We start from the raw sequence: 17,589 nt of genomic DNA on the forward strand, positions 1-17,589 counted from the left end.
ATTGAAGACTTTAAATACAATAGAGTATGATTTGTGGGGTTTTTGTTTGGGTTTTTGTTTTGTGTAAATATAGATGGAAGATGTGTTCTTTTTCAACCAAAAAGTTACAGGAGGAGAAAGTATATAAAATCAGTTATACTTTATAGAAAAGTGAAAGGTAAATTACCTCCCTCAGGAAGCTTAGAGCAAAAAGGATGCTCAGAATTGTATTAAGACCCATAAGGACCTTAAAAGAAGCCATTCTGTGCATATTAAATGAAGGTTTGACCTTGATATTCCCTTAATTTCAGATGGAGCAACTCATTATTGCCAACACGAAATCTAGAGTAATGTTCTGTGTGCTTCATCTGTAGAAAAGTGTCCCAAATACTAGCACTTTGATCAGGGAGGCAATTCTGATATTACCAGTGTTAGGCTAATAGTGATGTTTACCTTCAAGAATAGAGGACCTGATTTACATGGTAAACCAAGCCTAACAGAATGGGCAAATGAAGGAGCCTTATTATAATATCCCATTAAATCCAGTCTTATACTGTTGTTTATCACCATGCCATTAGATAGCAATGTTTCTTTTTGCAGTGTTGATGCCTTAGGAAGGCTGACCTGAAACAGAGACTGGACAAAGCTTAGGGCATCAGTGTAGCTACATTCCTCAATAATAGCATTTCTGAATGGCAGGTGTAACTGAATGGTGAAAGTGTATTTCTTTGTTTCATGTAGCTTCCTCCAGCTTTGCAATGCTTTCCTTTAAAAAGGAGAAACATCAAGAGATTCAAAAAGTCCGTCTTCAGTCAGCAGGGCAACCCTTGTAACCTGAAATCAGAAATAAAAATTATTTGATTCATCATTTACTACTTGTGGTCAGGTTTGTCTCTCTTTCCATTCAATCATGCTATTGATATTAGTATCACAGAAATAGAAGAGTCCATTTTCGAAAGGAAATCTTTAGAATATTGTCCAGCTATCCTATATGTGGCAAATAAGATCTCTCCTTAAGTAAGAAGTTTCTGCAGGTTGGTTTCAAGTTTGTATCTTGTCATGAGAACTCTTTCTGTAAATGGAAAGGACCTGCTAGCTCCTCATCCACAAAAGCAGACCTCATCAGAGCTCAAAAAGACCAGAGGAAGGGCAATGTAACTAGAGGTCATGTGAACTCTTAATTTATGCAAGCTCTTCTTAATGTTAATAGTTCCTTAATATTTTTCATATTTTGTTCTGTACTCCTACTCAAACCATTAATCCTAAGAAAGCAGTGTCCCAGAGTACCTTGGATATAACATGCCTTGTCCTGTTGTTGCACAATGTGTCAGCAACATTCTAGTGTCATCAATTTAAAACTACTGCAGATTTGTAAGCATGGCCTGACTGAAGAAGCGTGCTTGCATATTTTCCAGTGACATGCTGGAAACTCTTCAACAGAAAAAGATCTAATGACTAATATCAGAATTTCCAAATGTTCCTTCAAAAATCTCCTGAGAGGACTGTCATCAGCAACGGATTTGAACTTTACTTTCTTGGCATATGCATACTGTGGGAGACTGAAGCTAAGATATTTCATTTATGAATTGATGATAAAGCAGTTGTTAGATATATTATTGTGCCTGAAATTTGATGACTAAGGTGACTTATTATCATTCACCTAATTCTCCTCTGTAACTGAATTTGATTATCATCTACTTCCACTAAATAATGGAATCTTCTGTGTCGTTGTTTGCTACAAAAGAGACTGACCTCAAATGCAGGATCCTTCCTTTGTTTTGTAACAATTAACCTGGGCCGCTAAAACTTCCTGAAATGTGGCACATTGGTAGTACATTAGAAAGGTAGTTAAAGATGCTTCTTTTTGAGCTGTCAGTTTCATGCTGTCCTGCAAATCAAGTTGGGATTTACAGAAAAACTTCCTGTACTTCCACCATAACATTATATCTAAGTAACACCTGCTCATTGTGTATTGAGTTGATGTTTTCAGAAAAGGATGCCCAAAAATATGGTAAGAAAAAGAAAATGTTTATTATAGAATTAACCTAATTTTCAGGTTTTTAGAAAGAAAAGGAATTATTTGTAAATGTTATCAACTGTATAATTGTTAGCTTCAAAACTATTGGATTTAAACCTGTAGAAAAGGAAGAAATAATCTATTTAAAAAGTAAATAATAGTATATTGAAAATTTTTGAAATGTTGAATGCAATTCTGGGCATTCTACCTTGAAGGAAACAGTTATATTCTGTTAATGGAAAGCAACAAAAAAAAGAGTGCAGTTAGAAGGATGGCAAATTGGTAAACTAAATGTTACATGATTTACCAAAACCAACACTGTAAATGTACTGGGTCATGTGAACAGAGAAACAGAATTAGATTAAACTCTGACAACAAATGTTGTTATGAAGTTGTACAATTTCTGGAAATAAAATTTTAAAATAATGTTTTTAACTAGGCCAAATTAGAAAACCTAATAAGAATTACTGGGAAAAAAATCCTCCACTGATCAGTGATGGGGTAAAAGTCTTCCAAGAGCAGAGATTCTTCAGTTTCTGTAACTGTAAAAGTGTTATCATGCTGCAGAAATGCATAACTGAAATTTCTCTTCTGCACACGAAGTGCTCCTGTCAGAGCTGTTACCAGTGGGTATTTTCAAAACTAGATGTTTTTAAGTTTAATGTCAGTATCATTGCTCATATAGCAAGTAGCTGAACTGACTTTCAAGTTTTGAAAGTGTTGGTTTCCTCTGATGGGAATTATACCACTTGAATTTTGGCTAACAATTTCATTTGAAGCCACAGTTTTAAAAACCAGAGCCATCAGCTGCTTCTCTCATAGGTTAAAGATAATACACTTTCCTGTTTATCTTCACACAACTGTATAGTTTGTGCCATTTTGTTCAGATCATCTGAAGAGTTCAGTACTTTATACTAAGTGCAGCTTGCAGTGTTCAGTGTTTCTGGAGAGAAAAAGGTAGGATGCTCATAATTGTGTTCACCACTTTTTCATTAATCTAAAAAGTACTGAAATGTCTTTTGATTTCTGATTGCACTGGGAAACATAAGAAAGGGTAAGCTGTCTCCTAGAAGTCAGAAGTTTTGGCAAATGGGAAGGATGGACATTTCAGGTGTTTGTTTTTTGGTTTTTGGTTTTTTTCCCTATCTGCTGCAAGGTTCTCATGAATTGATTGAACCCAATATCTTCACAGCAGATTGCCATGGGGTGCATCTTTCTTCAGGTGGAAATATGTTGCTTCCAGTTGATAGAAAAGGTAAACAAAGCATCATAAACTTCTGTAGTGGCATATATATTTCTAATAAAGTGTACAGTATCAAAGAAGAAGGAATTGCTACTCCAAGATCAGTCTTTAAGGACAACAAGCTAATGTTGAGCATCCTGATTTTTTTTGGGGGGGGGTGGGGTGGTGTGGTGGTGATTGTTTGATTTTGGTTTGGAGTTGTTGGTTGGGTTTTGTTTTATTTAATTCCTGGTAAAATACACAATTCAGCACTGCTGGAACTTTCTATTGATTGAAGAGAGTACACTTTGAAATTATAAAGAAATATCAAAGATGCAAATAATTTATGGCTCATCCAGGAAAATTAATAGAAATATTTGCAACTGAAAACATCATACTTAGGATTTACCTGTCCTTGCATATGATTTTTAAGTCAACTCTGTTTAAAGCCCTATCTTGTTCTTTTGTTATGTTTGAAACAGTTGCAATGAGTTGATTTAATTACATAGCTAGATAAAGCCATGCAACCTTGAGGAGAGAAAAATACACACACACATAAACATATATATACTTTAGAAAATATATCAATATGTGTGTCAATTCTACTTTGGACTAGTGATACTCAGTGAGACAAATCATAAGCACCTACCAGCTGTTGCATCACTTGGGGTGGGGAGCTACAGTTCCTGGTTCAGAGACTTTTTTTGTCATGTGATTTTTTGTGCACTGGACATAAGGGAAAAGCACAGCCTGTATTTTGCTGATTGTGCCATTTACATTCTTCTAAATACAGAAAAAACTGTGTTGCAGTCCATGGACTACAGGATACAGTAACATTTAAATCTGTGGCACCAGAAAGAAGAGTGAAAAACTTGTTTTGATGGTCTTTGTGTTGAAAATAGCATATCTCTTCCACAGCTTATTGCAAAAAACAAAATTAATACTAGGTATCAAGGGTGATATTTGAGTAGGAAATGAGTTCCTAACAATCACTTTAAATATAAGCATTATTTTGTTCCTGGAGACGATAATGCAATTTGTTGGGATGCTCATTATCTGTAATTTTTGAATCTCTTAACCTGCAGACAATACTTTTGTCCTCACAAATTGTTGCTGGCTGTGTGGCCTTTCCACTGTAAATTTCCACTGTAACTGGGAAAAAATAAGAAAGTTGCATTTTTGAGTTACATTAAATCTTTAAATTATTTTTCTTTGGTTAGAATACTTCCATAATGTGTATGTGTCAAATGTTCATATCATGCCATAAAATGACCCCACCTTTTCAGGGGGTAACTGTGCTCAGTGGGAGTTACTGATCATGAAACATCTGTCTTGTCATTATGTTTGATATAGAATTGCTAAGAAGCTGATCAGGGAGCATAAATCCCAAATTCAGTAGTATAACATTACTTGCCTTTTACTTTAAGGCATTCTTGGCACTTCTGGCACGGCAGAAGGGACGACATATGAGCAGTTGCAGGTAAGCTGTGTATTTACATATATTTATTAATTTATTACTCTTAATGAACAAAACTCACTGAAATTAATTCTTTTATGTTGCAGGCTCTAATTGAAGAGGTTCTAGAGGAAAGTGGTTATTACAGTTTCTCTTCTAACAGGTCAGTCTAGTCAATTTAAAAAGGAAAGGTTAATTATGATGTGCTAAACCCAAATGTATCATCTTCCTGTTTATGTGACTGCAATTCACTTTAAACTTAGTGCAGTAGGTGTTTTATTATAATACATGGATGCATGGACTGGAAGAAATGTATGTGGGACATATCAGCTAATCTAAGCAGATTTTTTTGGCCACATTTGTTTTCTTCATTCAGATGAAGGAGTCATACAAGTCTGGCAGCAATTTCCTCACATTTTTCCCATATAAACTCACATCTGCACAAAAGGTTAATGACATAGAAATACATTTTATTTTAATGCTCTATCATTAGAGGGTTTAAAGGATAAAGCTGATATATTTAGCAAAATATTTGAGTACAGCACAAAAGCCAGTATAAATGTTCACCAGCACAAAAGTGCAGGGGATGAAAAAAATGTGATGGTCTTTGAAACTAGGCAAATGCTTTGTCCTCAGGATGGTGTATCTTTCCTGCAGGAAAATTTTGACACAAGAATGAAAATATATTAACTTTATAATTTCTCATATTTTTCACCCGATATCCTAATATTTATCATCTCAAATATTATTTAATGCAAAAAAAAAGTTACTTCAATCAAGTAAGTCTATTCTTGTCTCTACATTAATCCCCATTTTAAAGTCTAGGAGACTGAAGTTAGGTGTCCTAAAACAAATAAACATAAGCCCTCCCCACCCCTTGCTTTCCCTATTCTAAGTATTAAGAGGTTTTAAGAATTTATAGTTCCTGGTGGCTCAGCAGTATTTTTCAGTTATTTTTTGTCTCTGCAAAGTTTTTAGTGTGATTCAAGCTCAAAAAATTTCTGATGGTAGTCTGAATATTTCTATAGGCTACTCATTAAACTGGCATTTCAGCTTGTAAGTGTCTTGCAGCTGCCAGCTCAAAGTATTGAAAATCATGATTCAACACTCCCAAAATAAAATAATGGTTCCATCTTTAAACCTTCAGGGTGTTCTTGAATTATGTTTACAGATTACTTTTTTCATCCATGAGATCTAACAAACTTCTTTATAAATATTTTCAAGTATTTTAAAAGTTTTGCCCTAATGACAAGCTCCCAGGACTTGATGCTGTAGAAAAAATATTGCACAACTTATAAAAAAAAAGAAAAAGACATAGAGGTCTACCAAGTCTTATTATAAATACACAAATGTGTTGTGATTTTGTAGACATTTATCTCACAAACATACTAGTAAAGTGTCTTACTTCAATTAAGTGTAATGAAGGAGGTGAGTATGCTGAATATGGACTTCAGTGGGTTTTTACAAGAACTACTACAGAAATAAGGTATCTGTTAAAGGAAATCAGAATCATGATGTATCTCATTTGGAAAGGACATGTAAGGATTGAGTCCATCTCCCTGCTCCTCACAGGACTTCCTAAAACTAAGCCATATGACCAAGAGCATCATCCAGACGCTCCTTGATCTCAGACAGGCTTGGTGCTGCAATCACTTGCCTGGGGAGACAGTTCCAGTGAGGAACCTTTTCCTCATGGCCATTCTGAACTTCCCTTAGCACAACTTCCTTTCATTCCCTTGTGTCCTACTGCTGTAAATGTAATTGCTGAAATGTAGAGCATACTTCAAGATTGCAGGCACATACGCTGGTAGTTTCAACATATGAATGCCACAGAAATGCGCATGGGACTAACAGCAGTGAAATAATTAACTGTCTTTTTTTCCTGATTTATTCAGAACTTTTTTTCTGCTCTGCTGAAAAAAAAATCCTTAGAGAGTAGCTGTTCTGCAGAAAACTAACTTAAGATTCTAAATCTTTAAAAATGATATTTTGAGGGAGGTATAAAAACTTATCCTTCATAGCTACATGGGGTGACAGTGTAGTGTAAGGCATTCTTCTTGATCCTGCAGAAGGGAAGAGGTGAAAGTGCAAGCAGTACATTTCAACAGGTATGCAAGGTCTGGAGAAGGCCAGGGGTATTCATCCTTAATCACATTCGTGCATGTGCTTTGATTTTCACTGGAGCACAGGAAAATTGGAAAGCACATTTTGTTTCCCCTGAGTCATGCAATTTCTTTAGCAGTACCTGTAGTATGTTATCCACAATCAGTGCTAATCTGTGTTTTCTTCATGGAATTAGTAGCAAAGACAAAATTGATTTTTGAGTGAATTTTGGAAGAATGGAGTGAAATCTCACAGGTGTGAATCTCCTTAGAAGCTAAGATGTATGTTGTCTAGATTTTGTTGGATTTTTTATTATTGCTTAGATTTGTTATTGGTGTGTCTATGACAGCTGTTGCAGATTTTGTCTGTCTCCATTGCATTGTGTGTCACTACAGCATGTCCTGGCTGTAGCTGGCAGATCCAAGACAATTGTACTGCAACCCTGTTGTTGGTCTGTCACCAGCAACTTGTTTTTTCACTGTGCTTTTTGTGGTGGATTGACCGTGGCTGGATGCCAGGTACCCACCACAGCTGCTCTTTCACTCCCTTCTACAACTGGGCGGGGCAGAGAAAATTTAACAAAAGGTTCATGAATTGAGATAAGGACAGGGAGACACATCACTCACCAATTCCTGTCACAGGCAGGACAGACTCGACTTGTGGATATTCGCTGAATGTATTAACGATCAGAATCAGAGCAGGAAAATAAGAAGCAAAACAAGTCTTTAAAATACCTCCCTGACTCCCCTCTCTCCTCCTTGGGTTTTACCCCCTCCCCCAAAGTGGTGCATACAGACAGGGAATGAGGGTTACAGTCAGTTCATCACAGGTTGTTCCTGCCACAGTTCAGGGAGAGGAGTCCTTCTCCTGCTCCAATGTGGGACTGCTCCCACAGGAGACAGCTCTCCACAAACCTCTCCGGTCTGAGTGCTGCCCATGGGTTACAGTTCTTCACAAACTGCCCCAATGTGGGTCACTCTTCCATGGGGTGCAGTCCTTCAAGGACAGCCTGCTCCAGCGTGGGTCCCTGACAGGATCACAAGTCCTTCCACGAACCCTGCTTCAGCGTTGGCTCCTCTCTCCACGGGGCTGCAGATCCCTGCCAGGAGCCTGTTACAGCACAGGCCTCCATGGGGTCACAGCCTCCTCTCAGGCATTCCCCTCTGCAGTGTGGGTCTCCCCACGGGCTGCAGGTGGATCTCTGCACACCCATGGATGTCTCTGGGCTGCAGGGGCACAGCTGCCTCACCATGGGCTGCACCACAGGCTGCAGAGAAGTCTCTGTTGCCTGGAGCAGCTCCTGCCCTCCTTCTCCGCTGACCTTGGTGTCTGCAAAGTTGTTGTTCTCACATAATCCTTTCACTCTGCTCTTCTCTGAGCACAACTAAATCTGAACAATAACTTCTTTTTAAATCTTATCACAGAGGCATTGTCACCATTTCTGATTGGCTCAGCCTCAGCCAGCTGCAGTCCTGGAGCTGGGAGGCATTGGCTCTGTCAGAGATGGTAGAAGCTTCCGGCAGCTTCTTACAGAAGCCACTCCTGTAGCCTTCCACTACCAAAACCCCTCCATGCAAACCCAGTTTGAATACTATTATTTGCTGTGATGCATAATTATGCTTGGTTGCCCTGTCACTATTATGTTGTTTCCCAGACAAGGTTCTACTCTGTCATGGGTTAGCACTGGCTAGATGCTAATGCACCCATGAATATATATTTTTTTCTCTAACAACTACTGTGGGATGTGATCAGGAACAGAGCAGAGCAGGCTTAAACTTTAAAAAAAACAGAAAAAAACCAAAACTTTATTACATTACATAAGCACAGAGATAGAAAACTCTAAACACACACAGAGACAGAAATAAAAACTTCTCAGAACACTTCTTCTCCTCCCTCAGTTTTTACCTTCCACACACTACCCTCCACAGACCAAACCTTTGGGTTTTAAATCAAACAATCACCCCTCAAAAAAACCCCAATCTTCAATTCAGCAAGGTAGAGAAGAGTCTCTCCTGCACCACAGACTGCTCTTCAGGAAATGCAGGTCTACTCTCTGTGTGCTTTTATGTCACCCGTGGCACCGCCCGGACAAGTCTGCCAGGGGACACTTTCTCTTTCCTATGTCCAGTGCTCTCACCACTGTCTATAGGCTGAAGCTGCATACAGGGCTCTTTTAAGGATGCTTTCATGCCGAGCTCTCCCCATCTTTTCCCTGGGGCTGGGGGCTTTGTTTTCTCTGCGGGCAGAGGGCGCCACCACACCCTCTCTCTTCTCTTTTCTGCTCGCTCCACTCTTCAAGTGCCAGTCACTGTAGCAAAAGCAAGGGCAGCTGCATCCACCTAAATGCAGTTTATGTTCAAAAGAGACTTGAGTTCAGTCTATGGTTAACATTATGCAAGAAAAGTCTAGCTCAGAAGCCACTCTTCTTCAATTCCCTGCCCATCGGGTTCTTTCTAATCATGCTTTATCATCTCGGTCCCAGGCTGTTTTTCTTTCTTTTCTGAAACTACTAGCCATGAGAATCAATGTCTGAGGAAAAAAGTTTCTTTCTGCCTCAGAAAGAGTTAACAGTTTCTGGCTCCCGGCAGGGCTGCAGGCTCAGGCACTCCCAGGCTTGGCAACTCCCACGCAGCTGAGCACCTTCTCCGGGAGAGGGGGGAGGAAAGAAGGCACCTCTACAGTCTTCTACCCCTCCAGCCTGGATGGGGCTAGCTCAGTTCTAGTTTTTGTTCACTCTCTTCTCCCCCCGGGGCCCCAGCTTACTTCAGTTCCGCCTCGTGGTTTTCCTGAGCCCGGCCACGTGGCTCCCCTCCCCCACTCAGCCCAGAGCTGAGCAGGGAAGAGGAGATGTTTCCCTGCTGAAACCGGAACCCAAAAGAGGCCAAACCCCCCTGGAGTCTTGCTTTTAACCCCTCGTGTCCTCAGAGGCGTGTCCAAACCTCCGAGTGACCAATCCAGGTGCCAGCAGAAAACCTGATCACTGATTGGCCTGCCCACATCCCCCTGGAAAAATTCACCTCCCCCCCCAACTACGACATACTCCCAAATAACTTATATTTTTTCCTCTAGAAAACTGACAGACCATGCTTTAGCCTTGACTGTCAAAAACATGTCTATATTTCCAGAGAACTTACCATCTTTTCTGAAGTGTGTTCTGCTCAGTGCCATTCAGAGCTTTAAGAACTTCAGGAATTAATTTTTTTTGCTGCTCATACTCTCCCCAAATAGCCAAAGTCCTGTTTCGATAGCTGTCCAGTATTGAATGATTCATTTGGCTAGCAGACACGAATCATTAGGTTTCACCTCAAACTCTCCAAACAACATAAGCAAGCTAGAAGAACAAATTAGTTTCCTGAGTTGCACTGCAAGTCACTTATCGGTATCCACCATTACCTGGTTTTATTCCATCCCACAGTAATTGGTTTGCAAGCCCTCACAGCAACATCCCATCAGACATTCTTGCCTAAAGCTGTTCTGAGCCTGGCTCTGCCTCCTGTCTTTTACATATAGTGAGGCATTTCAGAAGCAACTGCAAATTTTCTAGCAGAACCTCAATCCATCCTGTGGGTTTCCTGCAATCCCCTTCTTAGAAAAGTGTTCAGAGAACAGCTTTAGAAAAAAGTACTTAGAGTAATGAATGTCTGTGTCTTGTTTGCTTTAGCAACATATAGGGCAATACTATTTTTAAACTTACTTATGTTACGTTAAAAGCTTTCAGTTTAGACTGGGTTTTTCATTTTATAAGTTATAATGATGCAGCATGTGTGAGTTTTTCCCAGTGGAAACAGAATGACAGTGCTTCTAGCAGGAAACAAATTGCCTTCCCTTCAGCTCATAATATGTTTCTAGCTTGTCTAGTAGAAATGAGAAGGAAAAGAACTTCAAGGCTCAAAAGTCCTTAGAAGGCACACCAAAACACCACAAACTTGGTTTGCAAAATTACAAATGTTTAAAGATGTTTTTCAGTTTAGAGCCATGTTTTCTGACCCAGTTAACACTGATATTGTCCATTCCATATATTGTAAGGCTAAAAGGTGAATCCTGGTTTAGAGCAAAGAATTGGGATGTGTGCTATGGCTAAAAGCACTACTAAATGTAGAAAAATAAGCTAGATAACATCATAATGCAATCTTCTACCTCACTGCGGAACATGCTTTACAGACAAAATTCTGAAAATACGTTGTATTTATTTTCTGGTGGGGGAATTTATATGCCCTGTCTTTCTCTCCTATCACTGTTGCCTCTTGCTGTGCCCTTCTGCAATTCCAATATAAGATGGGAAACCAAAGCTTAAGTGAGGTAATGAGATGAAAATTGTAGTAGAACAAATAAGCTGTATAAAGAGTTAAAAATAGTTCAAGCAACTGGGTTGGGTGATGAGGGAAACATGAATTCTTTAGAAACTGACAGTTTTGTAAGAATAATGTCATGCTGCTTTTTTTCCCCTATTTTCATTATGGTAGTAATTACTATCTCAATACCAGTCATTTCATGGGGATTAATGACCAGCTGAGGATAATGACCCTCAGCTTTATCTTGAATAATCAACTTGTGCCCATTTATCACTAATCTCCTGAAATTACTCAGCACTCCAATTGTATTACTTATTTATACAGAAATTTGGTAAACATGCATAAAAAACCCTGTAATGTTTCCAAATTATTCTGCTCACATCCATTGTGCCGCTCATTCTTTTTTCCACCTTCTGATTTAATATTATACTGCACAAGAGGCAAGCTCCTTGTTGTGAGGTTGTTTATGAATAAGGCAGTGAATACCAGTTTCAAAATTTCATCCTGCTTTTTTATATTAAAGTACACATGTAATACTCAAATTCATGGAGAAATCTATTTTTAATAAATTACTTGAAGAGACCTCATGTAAGGAGAAACTCAGTTATAAGAAAAATGCAGTGGTCAGAGACAGGAGATGTGTTCAGCTGAGTGCTGTGGCTCTGTTGTGGTTTCACTCCCATGGGCAGCCTCAGCACCACACAACTACTCGCTCACTCTCCTGAAGTAGGACAGGTGAGACAGTTGGAAGAATAAAAGTGAAAAAGTTCTTGGCTTGAGGTAAAGACAGTTTAATAGCTAAGGCAGAATCTGCACCTGCAAGCAATGCAAAAGAAAGAATTCATTCTCTGCTTCCCAACAGCAGGCAGGCTTAGCCATTTCCAGGAAAGCAGGACTCCATCATATCTCATGACTACTTGGGAAGACAAGTGCTATAACTCCAAATATACCACCCTGCTCTTCCCTCTTCTCTCCTTCAGCTTTTTTGCAGAGCATGGTGCCACATGGTGTAGAACATCCCTTAGGTCTGTTGGGGTCAGCTGTCCTGGCTGTGTCCCATCTCAGCTTCTTGTGCACTCCCAGCCTAAGCATTGGTGGGGTGGTGAGAGATGCAGAAGTGGCCCTGGTAAATGTTATTCAGCAACGACTAAAACACTGGTAGGTTGTCAACACCGTGTTCAGCACACATTCAAAACATAGCAGCATGCAAATTATTGTGAAGAAATTTAACTCTAACCCAGCCAAAAGCATACAAGCTCAAATGACCATGTCTGTTTGTGAGGAATGCTTCAACATTTGTTTTGTAGGAAGAAAAATGGTTGCAGTTCAAGTAAGACTAGCAGGAAACAGGCTTCATTATGAAATGCATATATTGATACATTGTTACACATAATTTCTTAACTTTTTTTAGTGAAATTTATTCCATTGTTACTGAAATTCTAGAAATAGAGAAGCAACAAATTTTGTCATTAGAAAGAGCTATTTCATGAAGAGCAAAACTGTCAAGTCTGGCTCTAATGATAGCTATACATTTTTAACTACTCAAAGAATATCTCAAGGTATTATCCCCAGAAGGATTATATAGCTCAGGAATGACAGCAAATTCTGAACTGTGCCTCTTCAAGGCAGCCCTCATTTGTATTTGGTCTTTGGTCCATAATTCAAAAATAGAAATGCATTAGTGGAGCTTTTTCTGCCTGCAAATTTCAACCATGTAATTAAGTATTCTTCAACATAATGTACCTCTTTAATTCTGTTAGATGGCTGACGGATTCAAATTTGTACTTTGTTTAGTTAATGTTTTTTTAATGTTCTAGAACATACCGAACTAGACAATAGATGACAGTACACAGCTCCAACACTCTTGGAATCTAAAGTAGATCTTTTGACTTAGTGATGTCTGAGTGATCTAAGATATTCTACTCCTTTTTATTCTCGCCTGGAATCATTTCCTCTAATGTCTCCAGGTATCTTTTAATTGCTTTTTTCTTCCAAATGGTTGTCCGTGTAGATTCCTAGTTCTCACACATACAAAAGATTGTTTTTGCCAGCCAATCATACCAGCATTCTGCTGAATTTTACTGTTCCCCAAGGAGGTAAAGAAGTTTGCCAAAGCACAGAAGTACTTTTTACCATTATTGTTATTATTATTATCATAATTGTTATTATTTTAATGTTATTACTATCATCATCATCACTACTAAACATTAATGGCTGCAACCATCTTTCATTTACCCTCTTGCAGTTCTGATGGCTGCCAGCTGAGGGTTTGTCTGGTACTCTAAGTTCTCATCTATTTCCATTCTATTCTATTCTATTCTATTCTATTCTATTCTATTCTATTCTATTCTATTCTATTCTATTCTATTCTATTCTATTCTATTCTATTCTATTCTATTCTATTCTATTCTATTCCATTCTATTCTATTCTATTCTATTCTATTCTATTCTATTCTATTCTATTCTATTCTATTCTATTCTATTCTATTCTATTCTATTCTATTCTATTCTATTCTATTCTATTCTATTCTATTCTATTCTATTCTATTCTATTCTATTCTATTCTATTCTATTCTGCCTCACTTTTTGAGTCACTTGTCCTTCCACTAAGAGGCAGTATTGGCCTATCTTTCCTAAGTCACAGATCCTACAGAAATTAAGAGCAACATGAAAACCTGGTGTAGCAATTGATCCTAGCTTTAATTTCATCCAACTCCTGGGGTTAAACGTTGACTAATATTTGTCACATTGATGAGTACAGAGGGTTCCAATGACAAACATTTGACCATGAGAGAGATTAAAAGACACTTGCTGGACAGGGTTCACTGCTGCACATGGTGATTGTCACAGTGTGCCTCTTCACACTTGCTAGAGAGAAAATTTTAACCAAGTTGTTACAGCTGCACAGATATAAGCTGCATTCAAAAGATACATGGTAATGGCAGAAATCTACAGAAATGATGACTTATAAACTAGGAAAAATGTATGCTTTGGATTCTAGGGTATTACAGCTCTTCATATCAAAATCAAATGGTCAGGTGTGAAAAACTTATTGTTAACTATATTTTTAGAGAATTGCAGAAATGTTCTGGTTATTTCATGGATGACCAGTAAGCTAATAACACATAGAATTTGAATTTTTTTCCCTGGTATTACAGTACCATAACAAGACATTTTTCCCACTTTGGTTAGTAAGTCAGTCTTTTAATTTTTTAAAAATTTATTTTAGCCTTGTTTTTCCTGTGAGCCAGAATGATAAGGACTGTAGAAGCGACTGTTTATTGCTCTTTAGCAACTAGTTAGCATCAAGACTGCTAGACTTGGCTCGTATTAATACTGCTAGGTATAAAAGATGGATAACATGGCTGTTATTCATGACATTGTGTGGTGTTGAACAAAGAAGTGATCCGTCTGGTCCAAGAACCAGAATAATCTGATCATGTGGTAGGATTGTCATTGATGCAAAACCTCTTCCTTCACTCAAGCTGAGGATTATCCTTAGAAATGAGATATGTGGAAAGATGCATTTCACCTCTTGTTGGGAGAAATGAAAGAGCATCTGGCCTGAATTTAGGCTGACTGGTAGGTACCAAGTCATTGATACAGTTCAATGATGTATAGACAAAATTAAGTGGTCTTCTGACACTAGAAATGCCTGAAGTCCATACTGCCTGTAGGAAAAGTGCATGTTTATGAAGCTGTCAGCATTTGGACTCTGGGAATGACTGTTTTCAACAGCAGGCAGATGGCTCTGGTCCCTTGCAGAGATCACATGCCCTGAGTTCTCAGACATTCTTCTATGAGCTCTCCATCTTTGTGTAGAAGCATCTGTCATCACAGACTTGTTTGGCTGAGAGAAGATGGGTTTGCTCTTGCAGTCCTGAAGCAGGTCTTTCTACCAATTTGATGAAAAGATTTAAGAACAACTACTGTGCATTGGAGATGTCTGCATCATGGAAATCATGCATAGAGTATAGATAAACTCTGTCAAAGAACATCAAATAAGAAGGCACATTCCTGATTCAGAAAGATCAGTGTAGTCTAAAATCATTCTTGTGCAAGCATTCTTATACAACTACTGTGAACGTAACACTTTCAGTTGAAGTAAAGAGGAACTTATTTGGTTTTGCTTTTTTTGTTGTTGGGTTTGGGGTTTTTGGGGGGGTGTAGGGGGTTTTTTGTTATTGGTTTGATTTGGTTTGTTTGGGGTATTTTTTAGGCTTTAATGGTTTGGTCCAGCTGGGTCCAGCTGGTCAGTTTAACTGATAAGAATGTAATATCCTTCTGTGTCATAGCAAGATGGTGTTTAAAGGGATTTTGAGAACTCTTGGACTAAATAAAAAACAATCTGAAAATTTAGGAAGAAATCAAAGATAAAACTGACCTCAGTGTTCAGAAATCAGAGCCATACAAAGATAAATTCTTTTTTACCTGTTTCAGGATCTCATCAATGATGATGGCTAGAGGAGGAAATGCACAGAGTTACATAGGTAGGTGTTTTGATGTAGGGGTACAAGACAGAACAAAAGCTGTCCCAGGATGTCAGTATAGTACTAACAGGCACAACGTTCCTCTAAATACTATTGTTGTGTCCTTTGTTTATGAATACTCCCTTTTCACTAGCAGAACATCAATTTACTGATAAGGGAAAGTCAAATCTTCATGTTCCTGACATGGTACTTCATAAAGATAATTTTTAGGTCTCATCATAGTATCAACTCCAGTTTTGACAGCTAATTTGAAAGATTTTCCTTAGACAAATCATGGGAAAATTATGTAAAAATAAGGAATAACTGGTTTTCTTACTCTGACATTGTATCTGTAAACCCTCTCAATCTTCTGAGTTTTCCATGTTTTTGTGGAGTTCTACAGTTCTAGAAATCTGCGCCATGGAAGGATCTGAAAGATTTTTGTCTCTACAGCACTAAATGAAGGCATTGAAGATAAGAAACTTTGGCTTACCCTGCTTACCCATGTTAAAAACATTCTAGTGTTGTTTTCTTTATTACCTTGTGTGTTATAGCAAGGATTAGCCAGAAAAGTACTTTTTTTTTTTTTTTTTTTTTTTTTTTTTTTTTTTTTTTTCTCACAGGTATGAATTTCATCCTTCACTTAACAAATCTGTGCCGGTGTCATAATTTCCAAAAAAAACCCAGAGTAGTAGGTGTATGCTTAACAGTAGCCTTAATAGAGTACTGAACTATCTGAAATATTGTCAGGTCAAGTCTAGACATCAGAACAGAAAGTGAGTTTGTCTCATCATCTTGAAGTACTGCCTGGGCGAAGAACTGATAAATAAAAGCTGATGAGATAGAAGCTAGGAAATATGCACACATATAATGCAAAGCCAAGAACAACAGGAGACAGAATGCAGGAATTCTAAGAAGGAGATTAGTATGTGCAGGAGGAGGAACCATCTGTAGCTGGGACTGACCAAGAGAAGAGAGAATGGTTGGCAGGTGGTAGGTGCAGGGGCAGGTGGCAGACACACAGAACAGGAGCCAGGCTCAAAAGCTCAGAACAAAGAGGATACAGGGGGAAATTATTACAACCTTTTAATACTTAAAAGGGGCTTAGAAGAGAGGGTTTTTTACCAGGGCCTGTAGCAATCACATAAGGGGCAACAGTTTTAAACTTAAAGCAGTAGATTTAGATTGGACATAGGGAAGGCATTTTCTATGGTGACAATAGTGAGACACTGGAACAGGTTGCCCAGAGAAGTTGCTCAGGGATGCCCTATACCTGGAAGTGTTTGAGGTCAGGTTGGATGGGGTTTTGATCATCTTCCCTGCCCATGGCAGGAGCATTGTCCAACATGATCTGTAAAGGCCTTTTCCAGTCACAACCATTCTGTGATTCTAATTTTTGTGCAGATATGGTGCCTCATCAAGGGTTATGTTATCCACACAGCAGGCAAAGTGGAAGTTTGCTGTCAGCCTGTACTCCATATGTTTTGTTTTTCCTTAAGTGCATTTGACCTTACAATTTTAATAGCAATCTTTCTTTAATAACAATAACAAGCTTAGGGATTTCCATCTACCTTTGTTATAGTGTGCATGCAAAGCTATAAACAATTTTTTATATTTTTCATTTCCTTATTCCTGGAATACTTTGATATCCTTGAGTACTCCAGTAATCAAAATAACGCTGCTTCCTGGGGGGCCACATGAATAGAGGGATGTTTGCAAGGTCTTTATGTATCCGAGTTATACGAAATGCATACAAGTAGTCTGGGAAAATTTCAGAAGAGGTCTTACACTTGCCTTGGAGACTGGTAGAATTTTGAGACAAAACCAAAACAACCAGTTTTATTTTTTCACAGCATTGATTATGAGAAATCTTTACATTATATTTTCATAGAATAATTGTAACAATATAATACAGCTTGATTATGAGACAAGTTTCACCAATATAAATCTGTCAGATGCAGATCCGTCACTTTTTGTGCTACTTTTCCATGTAGCAAGCTAAAGAGAAATTAGAAAAGGAGAAGGAAATGCTCTTAGACTTGCTTTCAACT

At 38.3% G+C, this 17,589-nt stretch overlaps 1 protein-coding gene across 1 annotated transcript in view; it reads left to right on the plus strand.

The window, feature by feature from the left end:
* Positions 1-17,220, plus strand: part of NEK10 (NIMA related kinase 10) — a 90,623-nt gene extending 73,403 nt beyond the window's left edge. The window contains 5 exon segments of the mRNA XM_063390851.1: positions 721-832; positions 3,141-3,251; positions 4,646-4,698; positions 4,782-4,837; positions 15,510-17,220. Coding sequence (XP_063246921.1) covers positions 721-832; positions 3,141-3,251; positions 4,646-4,698; positions 4,782-4,837; positions 15,510-15,711 — 534 coding nt within the window. The 3' untranslated portion in view covers positions 15,712-17,220.
* Positions 17,221-17,589: the final 369 nt, after the last annotated feature.

Source organism: Prinia subflava, chromosome 1 (assembly GCF_021018805.1).
Source record: "Prinia subflava isolate CZ2003 ecotype Zambia chromosome 1, Cam_Psub_1.2, whole genome shotgun sequence".
In the NCBI taxonomy this organism is placed as follows: domain Eukaryota; kingdom Metazoa; phylum Chordata; class Aves; order Passeriformes; family Cisticolidae; genus Prinia; species Prinia subflava.